At 40.9% G+C, this 27,436-nt stretch overlaps 1 protein-coding gene across 2 annotated transcripts; it reads right to left on the reverse strand.

The window, feature by feature from the left end:
- Positions 1-337: 337 nt before the first annotated feature.
- On the reverse strand, positions 338-26,352 carry UBE2D1 (ubiquitin conjugating enzyme E2 D1). Of its 2 annotated transcripts, XM_083740809.1 has the most exons (7): positions 26,052-26,352; positions 8,526-8,589; positions 8,403-8,434; positions 6,433-6,510; positions 5,314-5,419; positions 4,890-4,983; positions 338-3,169 (listed from the first exon to the last, which is right to left on the reverse strand). In XM_083740809.1, exons 1-7 carry the CDS (start codon positions 26,073-26,075, stop codon positions 3,124-3,126), a joined length of 444 nt encoding a protein of 147 aa, XP_083596935.1. In that variant the 5' UTR covers positions 26,076-26,352; the 3' UTR covers positions 338-3,123. The 2 variants fall into 2 exon arrangements, with proteins under 2 accessions (XP_083596935.1, XP_083596936.1); XM_083740810.1 differs by lacking the exon at positions 8,526-8,589 and having other exon boundaries at positions 26,052-26,287.
- Between the last annotated feature and the right edge of the window lie 1,084 nt (positions 26,353-27,436).

Raw genomic sequence — 27,436 nt, forward strand, 5'->3', positions numbered from 1 at the left:
TAAGGGAATTTCCCTTAAAAAAAGGGCAATGTTGACAGCTATGTCCTGGTTTGCTTCTGTGAGAACAAGCTATACACTTAAGGAAAGAACCATGGGAATACAAGAGAGTTCAACACAGCTATTGAGTCATATATTACATATTTAGAACCTGGCACTTTCAGTAATGCCAGCACTCTAGTACATGACTCCAAAAGAACTCGGAGCCTCCTCTAACAGCTTGGATAGCAAAATCACACCTACCCTCCACCAAACAACTGTCACTTGCAAGTTTAAAGTGCTACCACTCCTTTTCTCACTCAAAAGGGTGAAGTTAAGAATAAAACTCTACACACTCAGATTTCAAATCAAATCTTTATTTTCATTCAAGCCTCAGCTGACATCTTTAGGCAGAAAAAATACCACATCAGAAGTAGCTAGAAAGTACGCCTTATTTAACAACTAGAATGACTAAAGATTACACTTCAAGAATTTCAGTGATACAGAGATCCTTTGCTTTAGTCATGCCAATAGTGCCAAGTGAGGAATATACAGAGAATGAGATGGCTCAGTTAGTGCCCTCGCTAAGGCATTGTACAGTATAAACTGGTATTTGGTGGAGGGGACTGAAGCACAGACAACATTTATGCCACCATAATGGAAGCACCAGGACTGAGCAAATGTTTGATACAAGGAGCGGGGCGGGGAAGGAACCTTCACAATGGATCATTTAAACAGCAAAAGAACATTTACCAGGAAATACGAAAATACTTAAGAGGGAATGCTTAACACCCTCAGAAGCTGTGGTTTAAAGAAAGCCAAGAGAATGGAGTTCTTGTCTTCTTAAAGGCGCTACGATTGGCCTGACAGTATGTAAAATAAGTCTCTGAACTTCAGTTTTAAATGTCACTGAAAAGAGAGACAAGTATGGGCTCAACACATTTGTTCACAAATAACTCTTATGAAGCAAGAATAAGAGGCTTGCTGATCTGCACCTTTTGCTCAGCCTGAAGACTTTGCATTATGGTAAGTAAATTCCTTTTTGTATGATGCATACTTCAAAGCATAGTAACATCTAAACAGTTTCAAACCAGCCTCCATATAATTTTAGCAAAGCAGATTAAATGTTCTTTCACTTAACAGGCATGCAAATCAAACTACCAAATTACACAAGAGTTTATTGTAAAGGATTAAAGGACTATAAATTATTTAATCCGGGACAAGCCTATCATAAACATCTAAGACAGATAGGGGTAAAAAAGTTTGGGAAATCACTCCATCAGAATATTTTACCACGGGGTAATTTTTTTAGTATTCATGTCAAAATGTGGTGAATAGTTTTGCTTTTCAAGCTATGGCATCCCCTTTTTCAAGTACATTGAAGCAATCATATACTAAATTGAAACACTTATTGGCTATTTGTAGAAATTGTTTCTTTCACAGCAAGCAAAGTCACTTACAGAATGCAGTGAATTTTTTTCAGTGCTTATTTCAGAAAGCTTCCATCTTACGATTGTACAGATTGAGGTAAACAACTGAAGCCTAGATGACCATTACGTTAAGTAGAGACTTATTTCCTAGGCTGTCAGAACTATCCAAGAGTTTCAAGATTAAAATGCTGCACAGGTTTTTTTTTAATTATTATTTAAATCCAGTAATACAAAAAAATAGCCACTGGGATGCTTGCCACATTTCTACCTATTCCAGTTGTGAGCTTTTTGTTTAATTGTTCCTTGGTGTAGGCAAACACTAGGACTCTATTCCCTTCTCTGAAAGGGGTCAAATGGTGTTTATGGTGGCAAAACCTCCTAGTCAAGTAAGTTGTGTTTAGTTAGAATTGCTACAGCCACAAAATAAATGCATTCAATAAGCATTTACTACCTCAGAAGCAACATACTTTTTTAAAAATTAAAGCACTCTTATTTGTAAAATCCCTAAGGCTGTTTTTCTCCTTACGTGCAAGGTGAAGTATAAATATAATGGTTTAGAGGCATCAGCTTAGTGTGTGGAAGTATAACATCAATATATCGTTATACACATGAGGGAGAGAAGAAGCGTCAGTGACATTTCAACATCAGTTGTTATCAATTTAAGCAAGATTTGGAGATCAGAGAGAAGTTTTTGTAGTGGGTACAAGATCCAAGAACTTAGATCATATACACAACACAATGAATTTGCATGTAAAGTTATGCAACAGCTACCATAATATCAGTTCACAGCAATTTCAAACACACAGGCCAATTCCTCCCAATAGCAATTCACACATTTAACATTAACTTGATCTTTTCAGAGCAAGCACATGTAAAGGATGTGCAAGAGTTAAAGAACAGCCAAGACAAGTAGTAAAAAACACATTTTATTTATATGGAAAAGCTTCAAGTCAATTTTGTTAAAAGGTCAGAGATTATACTGCCCTTATGGGATAAAAAAGTCAGCTGTGAATAGAACAAAATTAGTTACATTTCTTTCTACAGAGTAGTGCAATTAGTTCACATTGCAATAAAATTAAGTATGCAACAGAATCAAAACCAAGTGTTTCTCCATAATCAGTATACTGAGAATTAGAGTGCAAAGTTTGTTTTAAGAGGTTTATCAGTTTATAGAGAATTCCTCTGGGGAGGAATAGTTCACTCATTTAATAGCAGTTGTATTTTTTTTCAATACTGTGCAGAAAGTCTAAAGTGAGTTGACTTGCATGGTAAATAAAATATAGTCTATACAGTAAAAAAATACAAATTATACAATGAACTAATAAAGAATGAAATCCAAACACAGACTTACAGGACTGACATCTCAAAGACACACAGAATATCTCTCATGTAACACCTAGTTTTTCAGCAAAAATAATTTGGTTGCTCTACAACTGCATTATGGATCTTGTAGGCTGGAGACAGAGATGTCCACGTATCTTTAAAAAACATAATAAATGTCTTTTGCAAAGCATACAAAAAGGATAAATACTCTCATCACAGTCTTCAGGTTAATTTTCGTAGTTATTTCCTTGTTCCAGAAACACACTTATATGGGTGAAAATCAAAAAGGGCTTCATGGTACACTGAAACAGTAAACTGTGCTCCATTTACTTCTAATTTTGAAAAAACCCTAGAATTTACAGTACTCTGGTATATATGAAAAAGTCTTCAAAGTTTACATTGCATATTTCTGTGTCCATTCTCTTGCATGTCTGTTGTATCTGTAAAAGAAAACAAAAGTGAAAACACACAAGCTTAGGATTCACAGTGTTGCCAACAAATTTATTCAAGGGCTTATTTAACAATCTTATTCGGTTATATGTTGCACGCATGCCCACACTTGGGCAAAAGAGCAGGTGCCGAGCAGAAAGCAAAACAGTCTTGGACGATGCAAAGTCTTAACACCTAAGAGTAGCAGATGGTTTTGGTGCATTTTAATGGTTCTGCATTTTATAGATACAGTATTTGAAAGTGTGTTGATTACTGTTATGTCTTATTATTTTCTATTTTGTGTTTTAATATTATTATTATTTGTATATCATCCTGAAGTCTTTGGAAGGAAGGGTGATTTGGAAATGCAGCTAATAATTAATGATTTTCCAAGGCAAGAGAACCCCATGATGCACACCTATTGCTTCCATTGTATAATATCATGGCTGTCTGCACACAATCAGTGTGTGCATTTGCATCTTTCCTGGTCTGTCAGCACTTAGGTTACAAGCTGAAAAGCTGTGTACTGATAAAGTCATGGACTGAACATGGTGATGTGGGATGTTATCCAACGCTAGTGGAATTTAATGGGTATGACTAATTTAGATTCATTAATTGCAGTGGGTCTTCTCTGAGCTGGATTTAGTTGACTACAAGACATGAATTGCAACTGATTGGACAGTAACCTGATAATAGGCAGCACCACTATGCAAGATACAGACAGGGCTGCACAGAGATTACAAGAAGGGATAATTCCGAAGTACAGACTTTGGAGTAGCAATCTGTAACCTTTACAATGCCTTCATATTGCTACACCTCAACATCTTTTCCCCTTTCTCAACCTTACAATTTAAGAGACAGAAGTTTACAAACTGAATTACAACAAATACTATCTAATACGTGACAGGATTGTTGCCATCTTAATGAATCAAATGTATACACGAATTAGCCTAGTTACCTTCATTAGGCTGAGTACGATACTTACAGTCAGTCGAACAAGCACCTACAATAACAACCATCTCAATCTGCTCACAAACTAGGATGCCACACAGGTAAAGACAGTGAACCTCTTAGCTAGTCTAAATTAGCTTAAAGTCTAGCTCAGTGCAAGGGAAGTATGCTGAACCACAGACTAAAGATTATATGACTGAACACAAGGTCAGTTTGATGACACCCTAAAAAGTTCAGTGAGGTTCTCTTCCAAACATCTGTAGGGACACAAAGGCGGGTGTCCAGAACTTTGCAAAGCAGTTTGTTATCTAGAAATTGGCTCACACATTAAAGCCAAGCTGGCAGATCAGTGAACTTTAGGATAAGTAATACATCAGAAAAAAGGAAGGAACAAGGCTGACATGGTATACAAGTTAAATAATTCTACAGACTAACTGCTGCTTCAATCTGAGGAATGCAAATATAAAACTTTCTACTTCTGTCCTTAGTGGCCGAAGTATGCAAGATGTCAAAATGGAACACTGTAAACATTCTGTAATAGTACAATTGTTTGTAAGCTTTTTTTTTTTTAAAAAAAAATCATTTTTATGCTATGCTAAAAAAAAAAACCTTATGGATGATATCCAACGTGAGTCCTATTCAAGAGTATACCCGCTGAAATCAATGCAGCTCCTCTGTTGCGTATCACCCTATCAGAGTAGTCAAATCGTAAGTGTGGTGAGAGGCAAAAGATATCAAAACCAACTGATTCAGATTTTTAAAATATATATCCATACTTACTTTTCCTTGTCTGACTTGTAGATTTGTGCAATATCTGGTACTAAAGGGTCATCTGGATTAGGATCACAAAGTAAAGAGCATATGGACAAAAGAACTATATTAAAAAGAAAAAAGATCAGTTAAAGAGTGTTTATGACATGAATGTGATAGTAAAGGTCAAGAGGTAGATGCAAAGTTTTTCTCCATTATAGTAATGCAGATTTTCAAACTTTATTGAACGCTATGTCTTCCAAAATTGTAGATGATGTACGTGGTCACACAGACAACGCATCTGGGTATAAGATCCTGTGGAAAACTTTGAAGATCAAACACCTCTGTCTAGATAATGCCTTCCTTTAAACTAGATGCATTTTCAGCTATAAATCATAATCAGAAGCAGGGATGGTGGTGTTAAATTGGGCATAGTATTTCTCCAAATAGTTACCTTTAGATACAGTCAGAGCAGGTGACCACTGTGACCTCAGGATATCAAGACAAATACTCCCATTACTATTTATGTTTGGATGGTATATTTTTGTTGTGAATGCAATCTGCAACAGAAGAATGGTTACATATTTTTACAGAGTTCTAATCACACACACTGTCCTTTTCTTACTCTGTATTTTATTTCTCCATCTGACATCTCTAAAAGCCGAATACCTTGGCTTGATAACAAGTAGTGGTACGTTCTGTTACACAATCTGTTACGAATGCACAAGGAGTATTAGCTATAGCTGTTCCCTGGGTAAGATGATATAAAAAGTGCCTTATGGGCTATGTAGAACATGACGATCCAATTCATCTAGCAGCACCTAAATGCAAGCTCCACAGAAAACATACGACCACTTAAACAGATTTAAGCAGTAATTCCTATTTTAACTTTATATATGCAAAGTTAAGACTGTCAGAAATTAAGATTAGCAGTGGGATAGCGCAAAGATGCATTAAAGCAATTTGCTTATTAAAGGACCAATAGTTTTTAAAAATGCATTTGAGGAAAATGGGGTTCGTTGGAAACGTACCAAGATCAATAATGTCAGAGAAGCTCTGCGCAAAGACCAATAGGTTTAGGTTTATTAAATTTATACATCACTTCCAACTAAAAAAAACCCCAAAGTGATTTACATCCAAAGTAAAATAAAATAGTAAAATCACAAGCATGGTTAGAAATGTGTTTTAACAGAACAATAGGCCAGATTTGTATTCTGCAAAAACCAAGTGTGCGCTTTGTACACTTCACAGAATATCCTGCATCATGGTTACTTTATCTTTTACTTTCCATGGTCAATAAGCTGCGTGCGGAAAGAGTTCCTGGAATAAATAACTCATTTTAAGAGTTTCATAAGGCTCTTGGCTAGGCCCTCTTTAATTCTCTCTTGCTTCAATAAGTTATCTATGCTATTCTATACTGATCCCTCCAATGTATTTAGCCTCCCCAAAACAACGAATACATCAAAACAGATGTCAAACCTTATTCTAAGAAGCACATGCTACATTTAATTTTCATTTATATTTGCACATTACACTTAATTCTGAAAAGCACATAACACGTTTAAAAGATTACCTTTGGTGGTTTGAATGGGTAGTCTGTTGGAAAATGTACTGTGAGAAAAAAGACTCCCCCTTGATATGCACTATCAGGCTGGAAAGCAAGCAAATTAACAAGGTAATGCTTTCATTCTTCACCAGTGTCTCCCTAGTACACTTTGCCCAAGTTCAAAGCCATAGTCCTCCTCTTCTTCAACAGACATAATCTGTGGCCGCCACACTCTATGCTACAGGAACCCACACCATGCCGGGCATGATGCAAAAACCAAAATGTAGTATTAGGTCATCATGGATTTTTTGCAAATTCTGCTCATTATTTTTTTTAAAAAAGAAAGTGTTTGCAGGCCCAGAAAAGGTTTCAAAGTATATTCTGCAGAAATCCCCCCACCTGAGAAAAACAAGTTAATGAAGTTCAAAAGGCAGAGCATTGAACACAAAGAAACTGAAGAATACCACAATGTGATGCAAATTTGAGGGGCAGATTTAAAGTATCTTTCCCCACTTCCTTTTGATCAGGGGGATGCAGCTCAAATTACTGAAGAATATACTATGTGTGTGTGTGTGTGTGAGAGAGAGAGAGAGAGAGAGAGAGAGAGAGAGAGAGAGAGAGATATGAACTCAATGGCCGTATCACTTTTAACCATAGAGAAACAAGTGTATCACTTAAAAAACAACAACTCCTCAGTATGTTCTTTTTAGGCCACTTCCTTCTCTGCACACCTTAAACCACACACAAATTTCTGACTATATGCATCTTTTTAACTTGAGGTTATTAAAAGCAAATAGGAACTACAGCCCATTTTATTATGAAGGCACATACCAGAAAGTAAATATTAATTAGCAAATTAGGTTTTGAAAACATGCCTATGTAAGTCCTATCCAGATATGGCTCTATTTGTTCATATTTGACCTATCATGATATCAATACTATTTTTGTGTTGAAGATAATACAATAAAATGCAAGCTTAATCAAAACTGTAACCAAGCTGAAACTTGAAATAGAAAGGTTATAATGATTAGAAATATACTGTACTTCTGTTGTCTGTTGTCAATACAAATGGGGCTAGAGGATAATCATTTTTGAAGCAGTCTCATTTATATAGACTTTTGCTTTCAGATTTCTGTATATTACTTGCACTCATATCATAGATATTTCTCCAAAACAGAAGGTTTTCAAAAGTTTGAAATAGGAAAGACCTTTCAATTTTATCAAAAGCTTTTCAGTGTTGAGAAATAATAGAGCTGTTTCTTGCTCAGCAATAGAAATAAAATCTATAATATGTGGTTATATGTATTCCATAACTAAAATAACCTTTCATCAGTCTGATTTTATAAATTCATTTTTATGCATAATTTCTGCATGCCTTATGCTTTACTAAAATAACACTTGTCTGAAGGCAGCTGCTGGACTGGGAAAGTAGTACATTTATGTAAAACAATGTATGACTTCATAGTACAGGAATGTGAATTAGGGAATTCTGAAATAGGGATTACTCTGCCACAGCTGGATATAAACCTAGTAGTAGATTGATCACAAATAAAAACACCAGTGGTCCTTGAAACCATCTTTGTTAGCTCACTTGTTATTTCACATAGCTCTCCACTACCATAGGTCTCTGCAATCCCATCTGTTGGTCCTATTTATTACAGTCTTTGGACTTATCTCTATATGAAAAACATGATTCAGGCTTTAAAAGCAAACTGTACCTTGGCTCAGAGTTCTTGAATGGCTTAATCTCCAGCCCAGCTCTGGAGTTTATTTTTTAATTCCCTATGTTGGCCAACGTGTATAAAGTGTGATAGTGTCTCTCTCGTTGTCTATAAAGTACATCTCTGGTCCACAAATAATCACAGTCTATTTCCTCCTCACATATGATTCTACGATCTAGAAAACATTGACATCTATTGTCTAGAATGCAGAAATCCATTAAAGCTTGTTACAGAAGAGGAATCAGAAGATCAGTTATGTATAAATTGCATACTTACAGGTCCCATAATTGTTGCTTGCCAATGGAACACTGAAAAACACAAAATATTATTCACCTTATTAAGTGTTTAAGCATAACAAAATAGGCAAAAGTATCTTGCCATCAACTATAAAGATCTTACAGTCATCTCCAACAGGTCCTGCTGAACAGTGTGCAGGTGGGTCACGTTGCAGATCACTTAGTTCCTACAGGAAACATGAAAACATTTGCAATGTTACTTAAACAAACCCAAGATTAATTATCCAAATGTGGATCCTCTTTAGGTTTGATCAAGTGCTCCCACAATTTACAACAAAAAGGAAAGAAAAAATTCAATGAAGACAGAGTTTTCCAAATACAATGACAACCAATTCAGCATTAAGCGCTACAATTAAATTAGGCAGCTGATCACCATACTTTACGCATATAATTTACACTTCATTTCCATTAACATGTTATTCAACAAGAAAGTATGCATTCCACAATATTTTAGTTCTCAAATGGGAAAAACCTGATGTAGGGCTTGAAACTCAAGTTGACCACAATATTGTAGCTTGATCTAGTCTGTGACTTGCAAACGGGAACACACAATGCATTGTTATTAAAGCATTTTTATTCTGCTATTCAGCCAAAAAGATTACCAGAATGGCTTGCAATAAATGGTGTCGAATGCCAGACAGAAAGATCCCTCCTCTCCTTCCTCCATGTGCTGTTCTGGGGGTTCCTTCTCTGTGTGTAATCTTTCATTCCATTCCAAGGCCCAAACAATAACCTCCATTTCTTTTCCACAATATGAATTTCCCCTTTCAAACTTCTGCTTAATTATGATTTACCAAATGTGGTTCAGCTCTCTCCTCACTACCCGTGTCTTTTGAGGTCTAATGTGGGTGCCCTTCAGCACCAGGCACCATGATCAATGATGATAGCAGTTGTTGTCCAGCAACATCTGGAGGGCATCACACTGATGAGCCCTGGTCTAGCGCAAACATGGGGAACTTCAGGCCCAGAGGCCAAATGCAAACCTTCAGGCACCTATATCTGAGCACACACCCAGGCCACATCTCTCTCTGGCCCTCCATTGCACCCACAGGTACTTTCCCCTGGTTGAAGTATGTCCTTTAACTGCATCTTGCTAGCCTAGATAAAGAAGTGTGGTTGTGTGTGTGTGTGTGTGTGTGTGTGTGTGCTTGCATGTATGTGTACGCATCTGAAGAAACCTCCAGTTTTTGCACAGCTCAAATGTAGCCTACTGTATGAAGGATAGGCTACAAGAGTCAAATTAACTGATCTGCTCACTTTTGCTTCCACAAGGAATTCAGTGTTTGGATTAAAAGATTCCTCACCCCAACCTAGTTAGGGCCATTGGCACCAATCAGGTTTTTGTGTTCTCAGCGGAATATAGGGAAGAGGCAGATGCTTGAGTACATTTAGCCTCATCACTTTAGTTTTTTAAGTTCTCAAAGTTACGCTACTTGCTGATCACTTAGATGGGCAATTTTCAATAAGATGAATTCTCTGCACATCATTTTTGAAGGTGCCATTCATAGGGATGTTGCAGCTGACTTCAATTCTCCAGAATACTGCTCTGGACATTTTGCTCACCCACTGCAAACCTAAGTTTAATGAGTTAACTGGTGGCATGCAAAATAGTTGGTTCGGATATGTGGTTCACCAACCAGCGGTTGATTAGCAGCAGGAAGGGGAGCAAACATAACACCATGCCACCCAGGGGTTCATCCTTATTGGTACAAAATAGATTTCCCGCTATGCTTGAGGAAAAATCACAGTTCAGGATTATTCACATGAACATTTCTTCTGGGAATATTCATTCGAGCAGAGCATATAGAAGGCATGGATGGGAGTGGTAACTCAGTATCCTGGAACTGTTTGTATTGGCCTCAATGGACTCACATGGGACTCTGCTGAATAACTAATGGTATAACTAATGGTATAATGTGGAACATGCAGGATTTGGAGCAGAGAACCCCATAGGAGTGGGAGCTTTTCACAGCATTGCTTGCACAGGTATTGAGCACCAGCAGGTGAAAAGAATCTTGCCACCCCTGAATAATTGAGATGTTTCTGGGCTTCAACCAAGTACAGTAAGTTTTTAGAGAAGTGAACAAATTTAGGGATGTTTGGTTTCATCTGAAGCTGAAAACTGTAAAGATGTCTTCCTCTGCCTCGAGTTCTGCTGCTTTGTTTAAGAGCTTGCTGGCTTCAATGTTCATGACTCATGGTGCTTGGAAATCTGACACTTGTGGATCCTCTCTCGAACTGGTAATATCTGGCTTTGCACATATAACTTGTTCTCCCCTCTCAGTGAAACCTGAGCCACTTAGATTAAAAAGGGAACTGCACTTCCAAAAGATTTTGCCATTGGTTTATTCGGACAAGTGTACACTTGAATGACCTCACTGGACTGGCATGCAACTCATTTCTCTGAATAAAATTAGTTGCAAGTAGATAGGTGAGAGCTCTTTTCTGAAGGTCAAGGAAATTGTTATGTGAGAGTAACACGCCGGCTACTACATTCAGATAACAGAGCCAAGTTTCCCCAAGATTGTTTGGAGAAGGGCAAACTAGTGTTTTTCTGTCTGCCATTTGGAAAAACAGGATTCTTCAAAATAATTTAGATAAGTATGAGAGAAGTGCAAATTTTGTCAGGCTTATACATGTCCTGCTCACCTATGATAATTAAGCATCATTCCCAGGTGACCAAATAGGGAAGCTTTTACAAACTGGGTATGATATAGCCGAAGCTGAGTACTTTATTTTCTTTTATTCCAGTGATAGTCTCTAGTTTAAATCAACAGAAATACTTAACTTTTGTTCACTGTAATTGCTGAATGTGCCTTGTGATAGCAAATGTACTGCCTTTTGAACTGAAGCTGACTAGAAGGGGAGGAAGGGAGAATTAGGGGGTTGGGAAACCTTTAAAATAGTTTAAATAAGTATTCACTAATGTTGCTGGCGATGACAGCGCTGTTATCTTTTGTAATTATAGAAGTGCCTGAAACTCAGTCTTGATACTGTTTGTTACAAATTATGCTCATCTTCTAAACTCTAGTCATGACTTTTGGTTCCAAATTTAGCACTGCCTTTCAGGCAAGAAAGGCTTTAACTACTGGCGGTACAGCTCTTTAAATGGGTTCTGTTAATTAAAAAAATAATTCCCAGCTGCTGCCATATTGGGACATAGCAAAGAGGAAACTAGTTTGCATCAAGGTGAGTACAGAGACGATAAATAAAAACTGATGGATTGTATCATTTTCCATTTAACATTACGAACAGTAAATTTGAAAAAAGGGTTTGTTAAACATTGGCATTTGACAAGGTGCCCCATGATATTCTTGTAAAGAAGCTGGTAAAATGCGGTCTTGACTATGCTACCACTCAGTGGATTTGTAACTGGCTGACTGAACGAACCCAAAGGGTGCTCATCAATGGTTCCTCTTCATCCTGGAGAAGAGTGACTAGTGGGGTGCCACAGGGTTCTGTCTTGGGCCCGGTCTTATTCAACGTCTTTATCAACGACTTGGATGACAGACTCAAGGGCATCCTGATCAAATTTGCAGATGACACCAAACTGGGTGGGGTGGCTAACACCCCAGAGGACAGGATCACACTTCAAAACGACCTTGACAGATTAGAGAACTGGGCCAAAACAAACAAGATGAATTTTAACAGGGAGAAATGTAAAGTATTGCACTTGGGGGGAAAAAAATGAGAGGCACAAATACAAGATGGGTGACACCTGGCTTGAGAGCAGTACATGTGAAAAGGATCTAGGAGTCTTGGTTGACTACAAACTTGACATGAGCCAACAGTGTGATGCGGCAGCTAAAAAAGCCAATGCAATTCTGGGCTGCATCAATAGGAGTATAGCATCTAGATCAAGGGAAGTAATAGTGCCACTGTATTCTGCTCTGGTCAGACCTCACCTGGAGTACTGTGTCCAGTTCTGGGCACCACAGTTCAAGAAGGACACTGACAAACTGGAACGTGTCCAGAGGAGGGCAACCAAAATGGTCACAGGCCTGGAAACGATGCCTTATGAGGAACGGCTAAGGGAGCTGGGCATGTTTAGCCTGGAGAAGAGGAGGTTAAGGGGTGATATGATAGCCATGTTCAAATATATAAAAGGATGTCACATAGAGGAGGGAGAAAGGTTGTTTTCTGCTGCTCCAGAGAAGTGGACATGGAGCAATGGATCCAAACTACAAGAAAGAAGATTCCACCTAAACATTAGGAAGAACTTCCTGACAGTAAGAGCTGTTCGACAGTGGAATTTGCTGCCAAGGAGTGTGGTGGAGTCTCCTTCTTTGGAGGTCTTTAAGCAGAGGCTTTGACAACCATATGTCAGGAGTGCTCTGATGGTGTTTCCTGCTTGGCAGGGGATTGGACTCGATGGCCCTTGTGATCTCTTCTAACTCTATGATTCTATGAAACATTTTTGTTGTGACCCTTTTCAGAAGAGCAGGTACATAAAGCTTGCACCAAGTAACAACAAAACTATTTTTTAGCCTAACAGAAAAAAGGTGGTATCCTACTAAGTTCTACTTAAAGTAGGCTTGTAGACTTTAGTTGTGCATAAACCATTGATTTCAGTGGGCCTCCTCTGAGTAGGATACCACACAGATTGTAGGAAAATGTAATGTTAAACAGCGAAGATGTAAATTTTGACTAATACACTGCTAGGAGAAATTGCTCCTTTTTAGAATTATAGAAAAGTAGTGCTCATTCATAATGGTACACGAACTTGAAAACAAGACTATACACAAAGGCAACTGGCCAATTCTAATCGGAACCTGAATAAGCTCATAATTTTTTTCTGCATTGGGCTTCACAGTTAATACACACTCAGAAGCGCCTTTCAGCCGAGGACTGATCTGTACATCGAAATTAACCACTTATTTTTGAGTAGCCGATGGGCATGAACAATTTGTCATGAGGGAAAGTAATGGATTTTGAGAATCAAAATGCCTATTCAAGGAAATAGCTCCTGTGATGTTTCATGAGCTTAGAGATGTGAGCGGAAAGGAGGCAGCTAGGAGAGTTAGGGAGAGGCGCAGAGTCTGCCAGCAGGCTCCCTACAGAAGCAGCTGGTTCCAAGAGGCTATTGTTCGGGGAGGATAAGGCCTTGTTGAGGCTTTCTACCACCTGCCTGAGTGCCTGCAGCTGCTCAGGGCAGCCCCCAAACCATCACACCTTGCACTGGTGCCGGTGCAGGCTGCCCTGAAGGGGTGATACCAAAGCACTTTCCCCCCTCTTTGGGTTGCATCTTTAGGTTATGTTGAGGACAAGGGTTCACCCTCTTTTAATCGTTTTATAGGTTTTATGTGCTGTATTTGTCTTCTCCTCTGGGGGGTTGTCATGTTCCCTCCTTAAGGCCAGATGGTACTTGCCCCTTTTCCAGGGAATCATTTATCACTCCCTAAGATCCACCCAATCAACTCTCTATGGTTAGCTTTAAGAAACCAAGGCAGGCGAAGCTCAAAGGGGCAGGCAGTTAGTTGAACTTCTTCAAGCAGCTTGCTCAGATCCTCAGGCTGCAATAATCCAAGCTGATCCAGTACAAATGGAAGAGACAAGGCTCTGGATGCCTTGATTAGACGTGCTCTAACTGTGGCACTCAAAACTATCCAAAAATCTGAGCCATCTTGTCCCTTAAGCGCCCTGCAAAGTTGCCCAGGAACCTTTCCAGATTGTAGCCACGGAAGACGGTTTTGTATGACGAGAGCTGTCTTGTGTCACCCATGCTACATCTAGGAAAAGCTTCTGGGAGCTGTCATCAGATTTTGAATGAAGTGCCAACAATATGCAGACGACGCTCAGCTCTGTCTCTGTGTTCCATCTGAAGCGGGAGAGGTGGTTGATAAACTGTATATGGGACAATAAACTGAAGTGGAATCCTGAGAAGACCAAAGTGTTGTGTGTCCCAAGTTCTCACGTCCGGGAGGTGGGGAGACAGCCTATTCTGGCCAGGCCTGCACTCCCCCTGGAGTGCAGCATCGCAAATACTCCTGAATTCAACACTGCCAATGGATGCTCAGGTAGTCTTGATGGCTAGGAGTGCTTTTTTTGAACTCCAACCAGATCGCCAGTTATGGCTCCTTTCCGAGAGGAATGACTTGCTTACTGTACTCCATGCTCAGGTATCTTCCAGATTGAACTACTGTAATGCATTCTCTCTGTGGCCGTTCCTTGAAGAAGACTCAGAAACTTCAACTGGTCCAAAATGCAGCAACCAGATTTAGGTATCACATAAGCCCTGTTTTAAAACAGCTGTGTTGGCTGCCAGTTTGTTTCTGGGCCAAATTCAAAGTGCTCACATTATTGTTTAAAGCCCTAAATTTAGGCCCCAAATGGAGGAAAGACCACGTCCTTCCCTACAAACACCCTCTGGTGTTAAGATCAGCAGACGAAGGCCTCTTTGTAGTTCAAGCCCCCTCAGAAGCATTGTCTAGGACTAGGTCATATGCCTCGCACTCCACTGAGGTGCATCTGACAACTCCAGTATAAAGCTTTCTGCAAATGCTGAAGACACACCTCTTTCCCCTGGTCTTTGACTCCTCAGATGTATATTGTTGGAACCCACCCTATTTTTGTGACTGTAAGTTGTTTAAATTGTTGAAACCTGCCTTGGCACCTAAGCACAACTTTGGATTCAACCTCATAATCAAACCAATGAACTGAGATCAGCACTGATACAGTATCCTGGAACTTAAGAAGACAAACTCTACATTCCATTCTATTGGTCGTATGATCTGTTTATGCCAACTAACCAATGGGTTTTCTAAACTGGATATTCAGTTTTTCCAAGGTTTCAGGTGCTCTTGCAAAACGGTCACTAGGGGATTCACTGGGAAATTCTGGCCTAACGCTGCAAAGTGGTACTTGTTTATTTTTCTTTATCATGACTCCTGTTTCAATTATGCTTTCAAAGCCATTGAGTGGTTCACAATGAAGAAATAAGCCACATTGAAAAGATGTTCTCTGCTTAACGAATCACCAGGTAATTTTGTTATATACTTTCATAGAAGAGCACTGGTGGGATCTTCTTATGCTTTCACAGACGGAGGATGAGTTTGTCTAGTTTCATAATGCTTGAGAGTCTGTTTTTTTAAAAGGATGACACAGCAGCTGATTTAGATGACTTATCCTGAGTAGGATCATTCTTGCAAAAATAGAGTGTGTTCTGGTCCTTGCCTGCTTCTAACCACTCACAATATGAAAAACAGTATTTAAAAATTGTTTTAGGTCTATACCTATCACTTTTTTGCTCCCTCCCCCATACTACAGCTGTCTTCTTGACCCACATTTGAATCCAAACTGAATGCTTTCTTTGGAGGAAATGGTGTAACACTTTCAGCTGAATTCTCATCGCCAAGGGCTTCAGTTTCTATCTCCCCATGCACACACTTTTGATAAAAATGACAGCAGTGGTGTTTGTTTTGTCACCATGTTAGTGCTGCTACTTGTGCCTGGGTTAGCTATAATTCCTGCTCAGAATCCTCTTATCTGACACTGGAGTCGGTCTGTCTGACACAAGCAAGGAGCCCTCTCTGCACTGCCCTGAAAACAAGTAATGGCTATTTTGCTCCTACAAGCTGAAGTGATGGTCATCACCTTGGATGGCTTTAAAAGAGAATTAGACAAATTCATGGAGGATGAGGCTATCAATATCCATGTTGTACAGAATGCCTCTGAATGCCGGTTGTTGGGAATCACAAGCAGGGAGAGTGATCCTGCACTTAGGTGCTGCTTAGGGGCTTCCCATAGGCATCTGACTGGCAACCATGAGAAAAGGATAATAGACTAGATGGGCCTTTGGCCGTATCAAGCTGGGTTCTTCTTATGTCATCATCTGTGTTATCTGCAAACCTCAAAACCTATGCCAAAGTTTTGTGCTGGTTTTGTGTCACAAGGATGGGATTTTGTGTTACAAATGACATACACAGTGGTGGGTCCTAAGAAAGAAAATCAGGACTATTTCACACCTAAGAATCAAATGCATTTCCCTATAATAAATGACTTCCAGCATGAATAATTATTTGCAAATATACTTTCCAGAAATGTTTCATGGATTCAAATATTCCCCCATAATCCTGATAAGAATAGCTAGAATGAAATTTTTTAAGAAGTCTTTTTGAGTAAAATTTGAGCTATGAGCAAATTAATTCCTTTCTTCTTTCCAGCAGAAAGGAAATAACTCCTTATGGCCAAAGCATCATCTCTGCTGTAGCATTTTCAACAAGAGAAGTTGTAATAGAAATGTGAATGTGAACTGCCCACCAAGACCTAGACAGTGGTTCTGCAGATGAGCTGTGTGAATGATTCACTGAGTTGCCAACCACAAATAGAGCCTGCAGAGTTTAAAATTAGCACCCTAATAACCTCTCCAAAGTTGCCAGAGGTTTACTGAACAACTTGGCACTTCAGTACAGTTGAGAAAACACAACAGCGCTTTTTCAATTTACACCACAAAAATACTTCCAGTGTACCCAAGGTAGGGAGATGGGATTGAGAACATATATGGTACTGCCAGGCTGCAAATTGTTAGGACAGATTCTGCTTCAATAATGTTATAGTTCCTTCCTTTTAAACCATTTTCCTTGCCACCCCCCAAACCTCCAATGTAGATTCAACACATCAAATTCCCAGCCACTGGACACTCGTGAACAAACTACACCTCCCTCTCTGACCAGATACAGACCTATGGAAAATATTACTTGCGGGATGTTATAGAAAAGCTTAATGTTGTTATTAATCGGCATGAACAATTCATCTATGTGTAAGAATGATGTCTGGAATCCATGGGATGTACCCTTTTCACACACTTTTCCAGTGTATTTTGGTGTATTTAATGTGTAGTTTATATTTTAACAACAGCCACAAGCAGGGGGAACCAGGACTGGGGCATGCAGAGACAGGGTTCAATGCTCCCCTCTGACATGCCCCTTAAGCTGCTATTAACTTCAGGAGGACAGCCACCATTGGTGGCAGTGGAAAGCATTACTTCCATGGCTAACAGCATCTTGGGCAGGCAAGAGATTTTTCAATCAAATCACAGTGTGCGTGTAGTTAAACCAGTAATTCCTGCAGTTCTGATTGTGACTGGGGACCCTAGGGATGTTATCATAGGAAAACACATACTTGTTCAATGTATTTAACATCAAATCTTCTTTGGCCCTCAAGATTCTGCAATAGCGACATCACTAATAGTTTATTTAACTGGGCAAGCAGTAGGCTTCCATGAAGACCTGCATTCTAAAATCAATTAAGCTAGCTGGTCTAAATCCAAGATCCTGGTTTCACACACTCTTTACCTATGTTACACAGCAAGGAGAAACTGGTCTCCAGAAGCACGTTAAGTTAGAGAGCATTAGCCTTGCTGGGCCTCCCAATCTGGATGTTGTATGGCATCCGGCATGGGCATGGGCAAGGTAAAAGCCACAGCTGGAAAGCACCAACTGAGAGTTTAAAACTGCACTCTTGATTGTTCCTTTGTAAGCTTGACTTCCATTGGGCATTGTTTAAATTTGGTGCCAAATGCAAGCTGTGCTGCTTTCAGTCTGCATTGGTTCCACGCAGGAGCTTCCAATTTATAGTCACAACAAGTCCCATCATTCCTGACTCGTGGCCATGCTTGCAGAGGCTGATGGAAGTTGGGAGTCCAACCTCTGTAGGCCACCATGCTGATTACAATACCCTGCTCTATCTAGTGCATTCATTTGCTGACAAGTCTACTTTATTTCCTCATCAAGTCAGTCACCAGCTGCCAGTTGCACAGGGTCCTTTCAAATTATCAACACACCTTCTCTCACATATTAGCTCACTCTTCTAAATAATGACTTTCTTGAATACACCATATATCACTAGGTGGATCAAATTAGTATTAAAGCTGTGCTTTTATGACAGAAAACCTGTTTCTGGAAAAGGACCTCATACAGGGCAATCTGAGATAGAAACCTATAATACAATTTTTGAAAGTATTCTGACAATACTCATTAAACATAAAAAATTTACTATAATGCAATCTCACACAAAACACAATATGAAAGATTAACGTTCAGCATAACTTTGCAGCTTTACCTCTCAGCAGGCACTTCACGTTAAGACGTGTACATTAGTAGAAATATTAATCTCAGCAGGGACTTGAGCTCCATGTACTCTATAATGCCCCCAGCTACTTTTAAAATACAGAACTCCTCCAAGATTAATTGTTTTTATAACTCTGAGATGGAACATGTTGAGCAGAGTTGCATATACATTTTCAGTAACAAGTGCCAGAGGGCAGCTGTTAATCTGCAGAGGTTTGGTGAATAACCATAATATGCATTGTGTTTTTTTTAAATGAAGCAGATGCCAAACCACACTTGTTAGTCATGTTCAGCTGTTTTACATACTACTCAAAATCGTTCACTTCCAGCATATTTTTTTTTACCATGGCTTGAAAAACTTTTCTATATTTGAACTTTTTGAGTTCTCCTTTCTTACCCTCTGATTATGAGATCCTTTAGTATTTTAGCATTATGTGTTTCAGTTTAGTCTCCATGACTAGGAGCTGTTTATTTGGCAGTTTTGTTACAGCAGAATTCTACAAATGTTTCCCCATAGAACGTAAAAACAAATTGTGAATGGACATCTCTTTAACAGTGAGACATTCGAGGAGCCACAGTTATACTTTAAAATTGTATGTCACTGTTCCTCCAAGGAACCCAGGAGAGTATATAAATAGTTATCTAATTTTACCCTCACCACCACCTTGTTAGACCAAGACACAGTGGCTTGCCTAAGGCTGCCTAGTGAACAGCTGAGCAAAGATTTGAACCTGGCTCTCCTCAGTCCAAATCCAATACACTGTCCGTGACATCTCAACTGGCTACACCTCCCTGCTACATCTCTTCCCTTCTTAATTAAAAATATTTACAACTAACACTGGTGTAAGTCATTATTTAACTGGTTCCAGTAATTTCACAAGATGGAATTTGGAACTATTAGATTCTGTGCTTGTTAAACACTTCAATCCAGACTTAACATGAATCTATACATTTTTTCCAGCCACCTTGTTTTTAAAAGCCATGTGCTTTATTTAGAAACCCAAGTATTATCCTGACTTGTATGCAATCATTCAAAGTCATTTTGTTTGGCTATATAATTCACACAAGTTACATGTTTGCTTATCGTACGCTGCCCTTGCAAATGTGGCCCATACTTTGACAACCACGGTGCTCAGTTTCTCTTAAGCCTCTTGTTAAAAAGGAACTTTCTGCATGTACAATTTGATGATGAGGCCAACTGGCTTGGCCAATGCCTTTCTGACAGTGCACCCTAAAACATGGTTCTGGTATCCTCTGCACTGCAGAAGAGGTTCTATACCTTTCACATTGGCATTCCTCATCAGATAGGGAAAGGCTTCATGGAAGATAGAAAGCACTGGTAAAGACAAATGTAGTTCTATTAAACTTACCACAAATTCCTTATGATGGCTGCCTTTAAGGCAGCAGATAGAGAACAGAAGCCTGCTTTGTTGGTTATCAAGCAGATATTCCAAACCCTCCTGAACCCTTATCCTTATGGCTGTGCTGAGACACCTCCCACTTTCAGAAATCCCACCACTTCATTTTAAGTTGACAGGCACCTTAACGTGGAACATACCTTCAGATATAAATCATTCCCCACATGCTTTTAGGAATTCACTGCCAGATTACTCTTTGGTATAGCTCCCCTTCCCATCCTTTGTAAAAGTGTGTTTTAATTTGTCATTAGTTTATGTAGGCACAGAGGGTACCGAGTGCATTTTGTTTTGCAAAGCTTCTCAAGCACCAGCTGACAGCTGGGTGGAGGGTGAAGTGCGCTAATTATTATATTACTTCCAGCTCTAGAACATAACCATAGTTAAGCATTGGAGGCTGAACACAAGCCACATTTGCCATTTATGATAGCAGCATGTCAGCCTTACTGCATAACGTCATCTACAATTAGTAGGGATCCTTGTGTTGCCTTGTAAGATTCTGTCCCGGAAAGTGTAAAATTCCGTAACCCTGAAGGGCAGCTGCATCGACAATAGCTCTCCAAATGTCTCTCCCCCCCCCCCCATTTTACAACCTTTGTCTAAATCACTGCTCTTTTACAGCCAGATTTACAGCATTCCTCATTAGTATTTTATCACTTGGGAGTCTGGCTTGCAGTCACTTGCCCTGCCTGTTTAGGAGGGCTTTGGGGGTGAGAAAAGAATGGAAGTCAAGATGACGCTTAGCAACAGTGTTTTCAGAGTAGGTTCTTCTGTTACCTGGAGCCAGTGAATCACGAGCCTTCCTCTACTGCTTAGGTAAATGTCTGGTCCTGGTCCACAGGTGAGAAGCTTACCCTGCAACAACCTGCCCATGTCATAGTCAGTCCTTCTGAAAGTGGGCCAGACCTCGAAAAAGAAGATCTGCAACATGGGACTTCTCACCTTACACCATGGTGAATAAAGGAGAAGTGCTGCAGCAGCTCCCTCACCACTGGGGATGCTGGCTGATGAGAGGCAGAAAGGGGCCCATTTTTGGACCTGGTGATGTCATCCACTATCTATGCCAGTCATCTCCCTCCCTGCTTTAGCAGGACACTTATTTATTTAACATTGCTGACACTGCGGTAGCTGCCATGGTCTTACAAGCAACAGATTGAACAGCAATGATTTGCCCCGCCATTTGTCATTCAAGCTGCAGACTGTGCAAGATTTTTATATTATCCATCTTGTTTATTTCAGCACTAAAGAAGCTAGCCGGTGGTTCCTTTGCTGTACTGAAGAACACCATTCAGAATATGCTTGTTCTTCACAGACCACCACATTTTCTTACCATCTAGCTATGTCATGGGGAGATAACTGAAAAGCTTTCAAACTGAAACTTAACTACTATAGTTCTGGTCACACAATGCAGTGAAGTTCTGCATGCAATTGGGGGGCAAGCAAGGCACACAATGGTAGTTTTGCTGAAGCTTCCTCTTCAGGTACCTGCACTACTCAAAAAGCAACCTTGTCTTAAGCTACAACAGTATTCATTATTATTTCGACTATGCTATTAGCACACACGGTGCATTAGAGAGCAACTTAGGCAAAAACTGATAGGCACCCACCCCAAAGAAGAATACAACTAGAAAAACAGAGGGACAAGAGGATGAGCAGGAATAGATGCTTACCAAAGAATGTGGGTGATGCATATTCAAAACAGAAATTGAACTTTAAATATATATTAATTTAAAAGAGTTTCCTCTTCAGCAGAGAGGGCATTTCAAAGAAAGCTTCCAAAATCTTACTCTATTCTGGTATTTTCAAGGACAACTAAAGAAGCACAAGGAACTACTCACACCACAGTTTAAGAACCAATACATTAACCAAACTCTGTAATCTAGCTTAATAGCGTAAAAGGCATAGGGCCAACAGCGAAGCAGCTTAAAAGATGCAACTTTTAATACAAATCCATTTAAATATATGCTTGTAAGATTCCTACTCTACTTTTCCACTATGAAAAGGCCTCAGGGCTATTTACAACCAACATTACAATAAAAACATGTCAAATATCAAAATGCAGCATACTATTTTACAAAACCCTTTATATTATAGTAAAAAAATAATTATTATAGTAAAAAAATTTTGCTTTTAATTAAAAGCTTGGGTAGCTAAGATAGTCTTGCAACACAGCCTATGCATAGTATTCAGAAGTAAGTCCCAATTAGACTTACCCTGAGGGTGTGTAAAAAATGACAGCCATAGCCTATCACTGAAATTATAATGGAGAGTTCCAGCCACATATACTTTGCTTCTTGCCACTGACCAGGTAGTAGGATTGAGGTTTGACTGATCAAGTGTCACCAGTTATTGGTCAAATACAAATCTATCAGAAGTGTAACAAGAGAAAGTATATTACAATGACAAAGACTTCTGTCTCAGGCCCTAAAGTTCAGCTGACCAAGATAGGAAAAGTGCTGAGAATACAACAGAAGAGAATACTATAGACCAATCATGAATAATCTTAAAATACTGACTAAAACTATCCAGGCTCATTCCGGAATACAGGGAAGCAAAGGGTGGTGTTTGCCTCCCTCGTCATGAACATTTCAAATCCAGCATAGGATAGAAATACTATTCCTTTGTTGATCAGACGCTTTGGAATAAGAGCTACTGCATCTGTGCCAGACACACATGATGGATGCCCTTCAGTCCAGTGTTGGTTGGTATTTACCTTGGCTGGACTGTGGGTCTTTAAAGTGTACCACTAATCTCTTAAGACGGGACACAGGTGGCGCTGTGGGTAAAACCTCAGTGCCTAGGACTTGCTGATCGTAAGGTCGGTGGTTCGAATCCCCGCGGCGGGGTGAACTCCCGTTGTTCGGTCCCAGCTCCTGCCCACCTAGCAGTTCGAAAGCACCCCTAAGTGCAAGTAGATAAATAGGTACCGCTTTCTAGCGGGAAGGTAAACGGCGTTTCCGTGTGCGGCATTGGTGCTGGCTCGCCAGTTGCAGCTTCGCCACGCTGGCCACGTGACCCGGAAGTGTCTTCGGACAGCGCCGGCTCCCGGCCTCTTGAGCGAGATGAGTGCGCAACCTTAGAGTCGGTTACGACTGGCCCGTACGGGCAGGGGTACCTTTACCTTTAATCTCTTAAGGGAGAGTCTGAAAGGCAACGAGGCTAGTAGACACAGCACCCCTCAATATAGGTGAACTGCAGAAATCATACCAGCATCCAAAATTTACTCTTAAATTGTGGTTGTGCAGAACCACGTAGTTCTGCTCATCCCTTGTTAAAATGTGCAACTGAATTAAAAATACCTATTTCACTCTCTATGCCAGTGGTTCAAAACTTTTCTCCCATGGACTACTTGAAAATTGTTGAAGGTCTTGGTGGACCACTTATTTTTTTTCCTGCCTATCATAGCAATTGTAGTGCATTGTGCTAGATATTGTTGTACAAGTTTAAACTGTATTTTTACAAACATGCTGCAGACCACCTGAATGAAGCTCGTCTGCAGACCACAGTTTGGGAACTCCTGCTCTATGCATTAAGAACATCTGCAAGGGAATATTTCCTATACCCAAAGTGCCTTTGAAGCGAGTCCTGATTTCAGTGGGGCTTACTTCCAAGTAAATGTAGTTAGGATTGCAGCCTTGGCACATTTGTAAAATACCCTAAGCAGTAAACTGCTCCCAGAACAACAAAGTAAAGCTGAAGAGTTATAAGAACAGCCCTGCTGGATCGAGCCAAGCCCTATCCTGTTTCCCACAGTGGCCACAGTTTTCCACAGTAGAAGCCTGTAGGATGCCTACGAACAGGGCAAAAGGCCTCTCCCACTGTTGTTCCCCAGCAACTCTTATTCAGACGCCTATTACATCTGATCCTAGAAACAGCATATAGCCTTCATAACTAGGTGCCATTGATAGTTGTCAAAAGAGATTAGAGATAAACGTTTGGCTATCTACGTTGGTGGTCATCAGCACATCTTATGGCAGTGAATTCCATAAATTAGCTATGCAATGTATGACAAAGTACTTTTTCCTGTCCTAGATCTCCTGTCAAAGAGAATCTCCGAAAGTCAACTGACTGCGTCTGTTGCAATGAGACATCACCTTGGGTAGACCATGAGTCAGACATGTCAATTCTTCTTGCACGTTGAACATAATTTCAGAAATGGTGTTAAGTAGTTCCCCCTTATCTACATTCACAAAGAAACTGTGTTAAGTGACACCAATTACTGATAGCTGTAACATCTATAGAGCTTGCCTCCTTTTTGGCAAACCTTCAGTTTCTCAGTCCTTCACCTTCCCTAGCTTTTCACTATTAACATTCACTTGACGAGGACAACATTTGAATATCCCTTTCTTTTTTTAGACTATTAGCAAGTACTGAAGCATATCATTCATGTGGAAAACAAGTTAGAAACAAGAAATCCTCCCTCCATAAATGGCAATAGCAGCAATGATCTACCAAGGGAAAAGGTAGAACACAGGGACATTTCAAAGCAAATGGACAACAGAATGCTCTTTCAGTGAGGCAGGTTCTAGACCCCTAATATTTGGGGGCAGAGGTGGAGCAACCTGTGGTCCTCCAGATTATGTTAGACACCCAACTCTCATCAGTCCCAGCCAGTATGGCCAATGGTCAGGATGATGGGAACTGTCATCTGTCCCCATCCATTTTAGGGGAATACACAAAATTACACCCTGTTATCCCAAGCCACAAGTCTCTCTCTGCCCACATTACATCAACCAGAAAGCATTGCCAGCACGGTATCCATGTGCACTCCCAATTGCTACTAAGGATTAGTGTTTCAACAAACCTACAAGCTAAATGGTAGAGCAGGAGCCCACCCACTTAACACATTTTTAATTAATGTGTGGATTGTGTCATTATATGGTCTACTCACTAGGTGGCACTGAACTTGTTTGGTGAAATCTGGAGCTTCTTGTTGTTTTGGAGACAACTGAGTTCTTATCTAGTTTCCTCACTCGTGTGAGTCCTCCAAACCTTCCAGGACAATTGGCTTGAATGTGAACTAGTTAGGTTTAAATATCATACTGTTCTAGCTGTATGCTAACTACTGCATCAATACTTATTCCTGCCTTGTAATGGAAGAAGTCCAGAACATGGCTGGAAGAACTTGCACTGAACTCCCCTTGCCAGCATTGGCCCAATTTCCCAAATGCTGACCATGGTGTGGGGAGAAGCTGCAGAATGAACTTCTCACACTATCCCAGCAACACACAAAAATCTATCCCATGCCTGTGGAGCAACATAATGACGTCTCAGTATGCATTTCCCCAAGCATTCTTTTGCACCCGTTTCCACACTTGGCAGCCTGGAATAAGACAATTCACTAAGACCTTACTTCTTGTTCCTGGGCTACATTAATTCAGATTGCTGGTGGATCGGGAGCCTCTGTATGTGCAAATGCTCTCCTGGGGATTTATTATTTGTTGAATTTATATCTCACCTTTCCACTGACTGGTGGCACAAGGCGGCTGATTATGACCATAACATAAACGCCAATGCAAAGAGCAATCCTGGGTGCTAAACCATTTCGATGGCCTAACTAGATATCATAACCCTTGTTTTCCTGTTCTGATGCGATGCGTGTGCGTTGTGTGCGGAGGGTGTGTAATAAAATAAGCACACGCTGTACCCCTCTGCCTCCCTCCCATCCGAAGTGGTACAGTCCAGGAAAAAAGGCTGCTATACCATTGTATTGGTACAAACGCGAATATATAAGGCTTGCCTATTGGGGGGGGCGGCCTGTCAGCTTAACGAAGGATTTTTCAGTGACCCCCAAGCGCTTGCTAAACCATTGCAGAAACAAGACGGGGCCCTTACGGCTTCCCAGAAGGTGTCCGTGAAAATATACATGCCATCTTCTATAAAGCAAAAAAAAGGGGGGCGGAGGGTGGTCTCAACCGAGGGCCCCCCCGCCCTTAAGCCCCTCCATATAGGCCCACATTCCCCCCACAGCCATCACTTCCCCCCCTCCTGCGGCCCCTCGCGAGACCTGCGCATCCCCTCAGCCCCAAAGCGCGCTCCTCGCCTGTCTATTACTAACCCCCCGAGGCCCGGGCGGCTCGAAGCTCACCCAGTTCCCAACGGACGGCGAGCAGCCCAGCCCGGCCCGGCCCACTCGGGTGCTCTCACCTTCTGTATCCGTTTCAGCGCCATGGGGAGCCGGGGATGCGGGCGGGCCGGTCTGGGGAAGCTGCGAGAGGGGGGAAGAGAGAGGAGGAGGAGGAGGAGGAGGCGGCGACGGCGTTGGCTGCTCCAGGAGGGGGCCGGGCTCTCACGGGGCGTGTTAAGGCCGAGGCCGAGGTGCCTCTCCGCTCCCAATCGAAGAGTCTTTTGTTTCCGCTTCTACTAATAGACTTCCACGCCCCGCCCACCGCCTCCTGACGCCCCCGCGCTGCATTCTGGGGCGTGTAGTTCCAGAGGCGCCCCAGCGGCTGCGGCGTGGCGACCCCCGCGGTTCTGCTCCGGGAGGTGGGTGATGATGGCAGGACCCGGAATTGGTCGGGAGCAGCCCCCCCACGCGGCAAAATACTGGGTTGGGGATGACTTTAAAGGTTAAGAGCATTAGGGCTGACTTATGGCATCATAGGCATCCCTCCTCAGCAAAATATGATTTGAAGCTCCATAAGTAATTATTGCAGATATTCCGAGAAGAGGTAGGCCAGCAGGGAAACACGGTGGAAGCCATTAGATGGGGCTTGAATTTTATTGTGCATCATGAGAGAAACCAGCAACTGGTAAAGAGCAAGGCACAATTCTTTTGGTCTAAAAAAAAACAGAGGCCTCAGAGACAAAGAGAGCTGTGTGATACTTTTATTTAAAAGTTGATGTTGGCTTAGAAAATAGTTTGTTTGACCCTGTGCAAGTAACTCAGTTGTCTTGAAGCAAGCAGTACAGTGAGTGGAAATGCACCTATGGGTTCTGAAATTGCACCCTTGAATCTCTGAAAGCAATATTTACTTATTTTTCTTGCTAGACTTTCTATACCTTTAAATAGCTGCCTAATAATCAACAGTATTGCATGGCAGACAGACAATCAACATCTCCATTAAGCAGCCTTTCCCATCCTGGTACTATCCAGATGTTTTGGACTTGATAACTCATCAGCACCAGCCAGCATAGCTTGATGGTGAGGGATGATGGGAGTAGTAATCCAAAAATCTGGAAGATACAAGGCTGAGGAAGTCTGCTATGGAATTTCTGTGTGCCATGTATCTGTAAAGCAGAAGAAAGAGGTAGCAGGGCTACTTGGAACAAAATAATAAATATGAGATTTCATTCTGAATATATGCAAATTGCCATTAAAGGTAAAGGTAAAGGGACCCCTGACCATTAGGTCCAGTCGTGACCGACTCTGGGGTTGCGGCGCTCATCTCGCTTTACTGGCCAAGGGAGCCGGCATACAGCTTCCGGGTCATGTGGCCAGCATGACTAAGCTGCTTCTGGCAAACCAGAGTAGCGCACGGAAACGCTGTTTACCTTCCCGCTGGAGTGGTACCTATTTATCTACTTGCACT

Source organism: Podarcis gaigeae (genome assembly GCF_964106915.1).
Source record: "Podarcis gaigeae genome assembly, chromosome: 5".
Taxonomy (NCBI): domain Eukaryota; kingdom Metazoa; phylum Chordata; class Lepidosauria; order Squamata; family Lacertidae; genus Podarcis; species Podarcis gaigeae.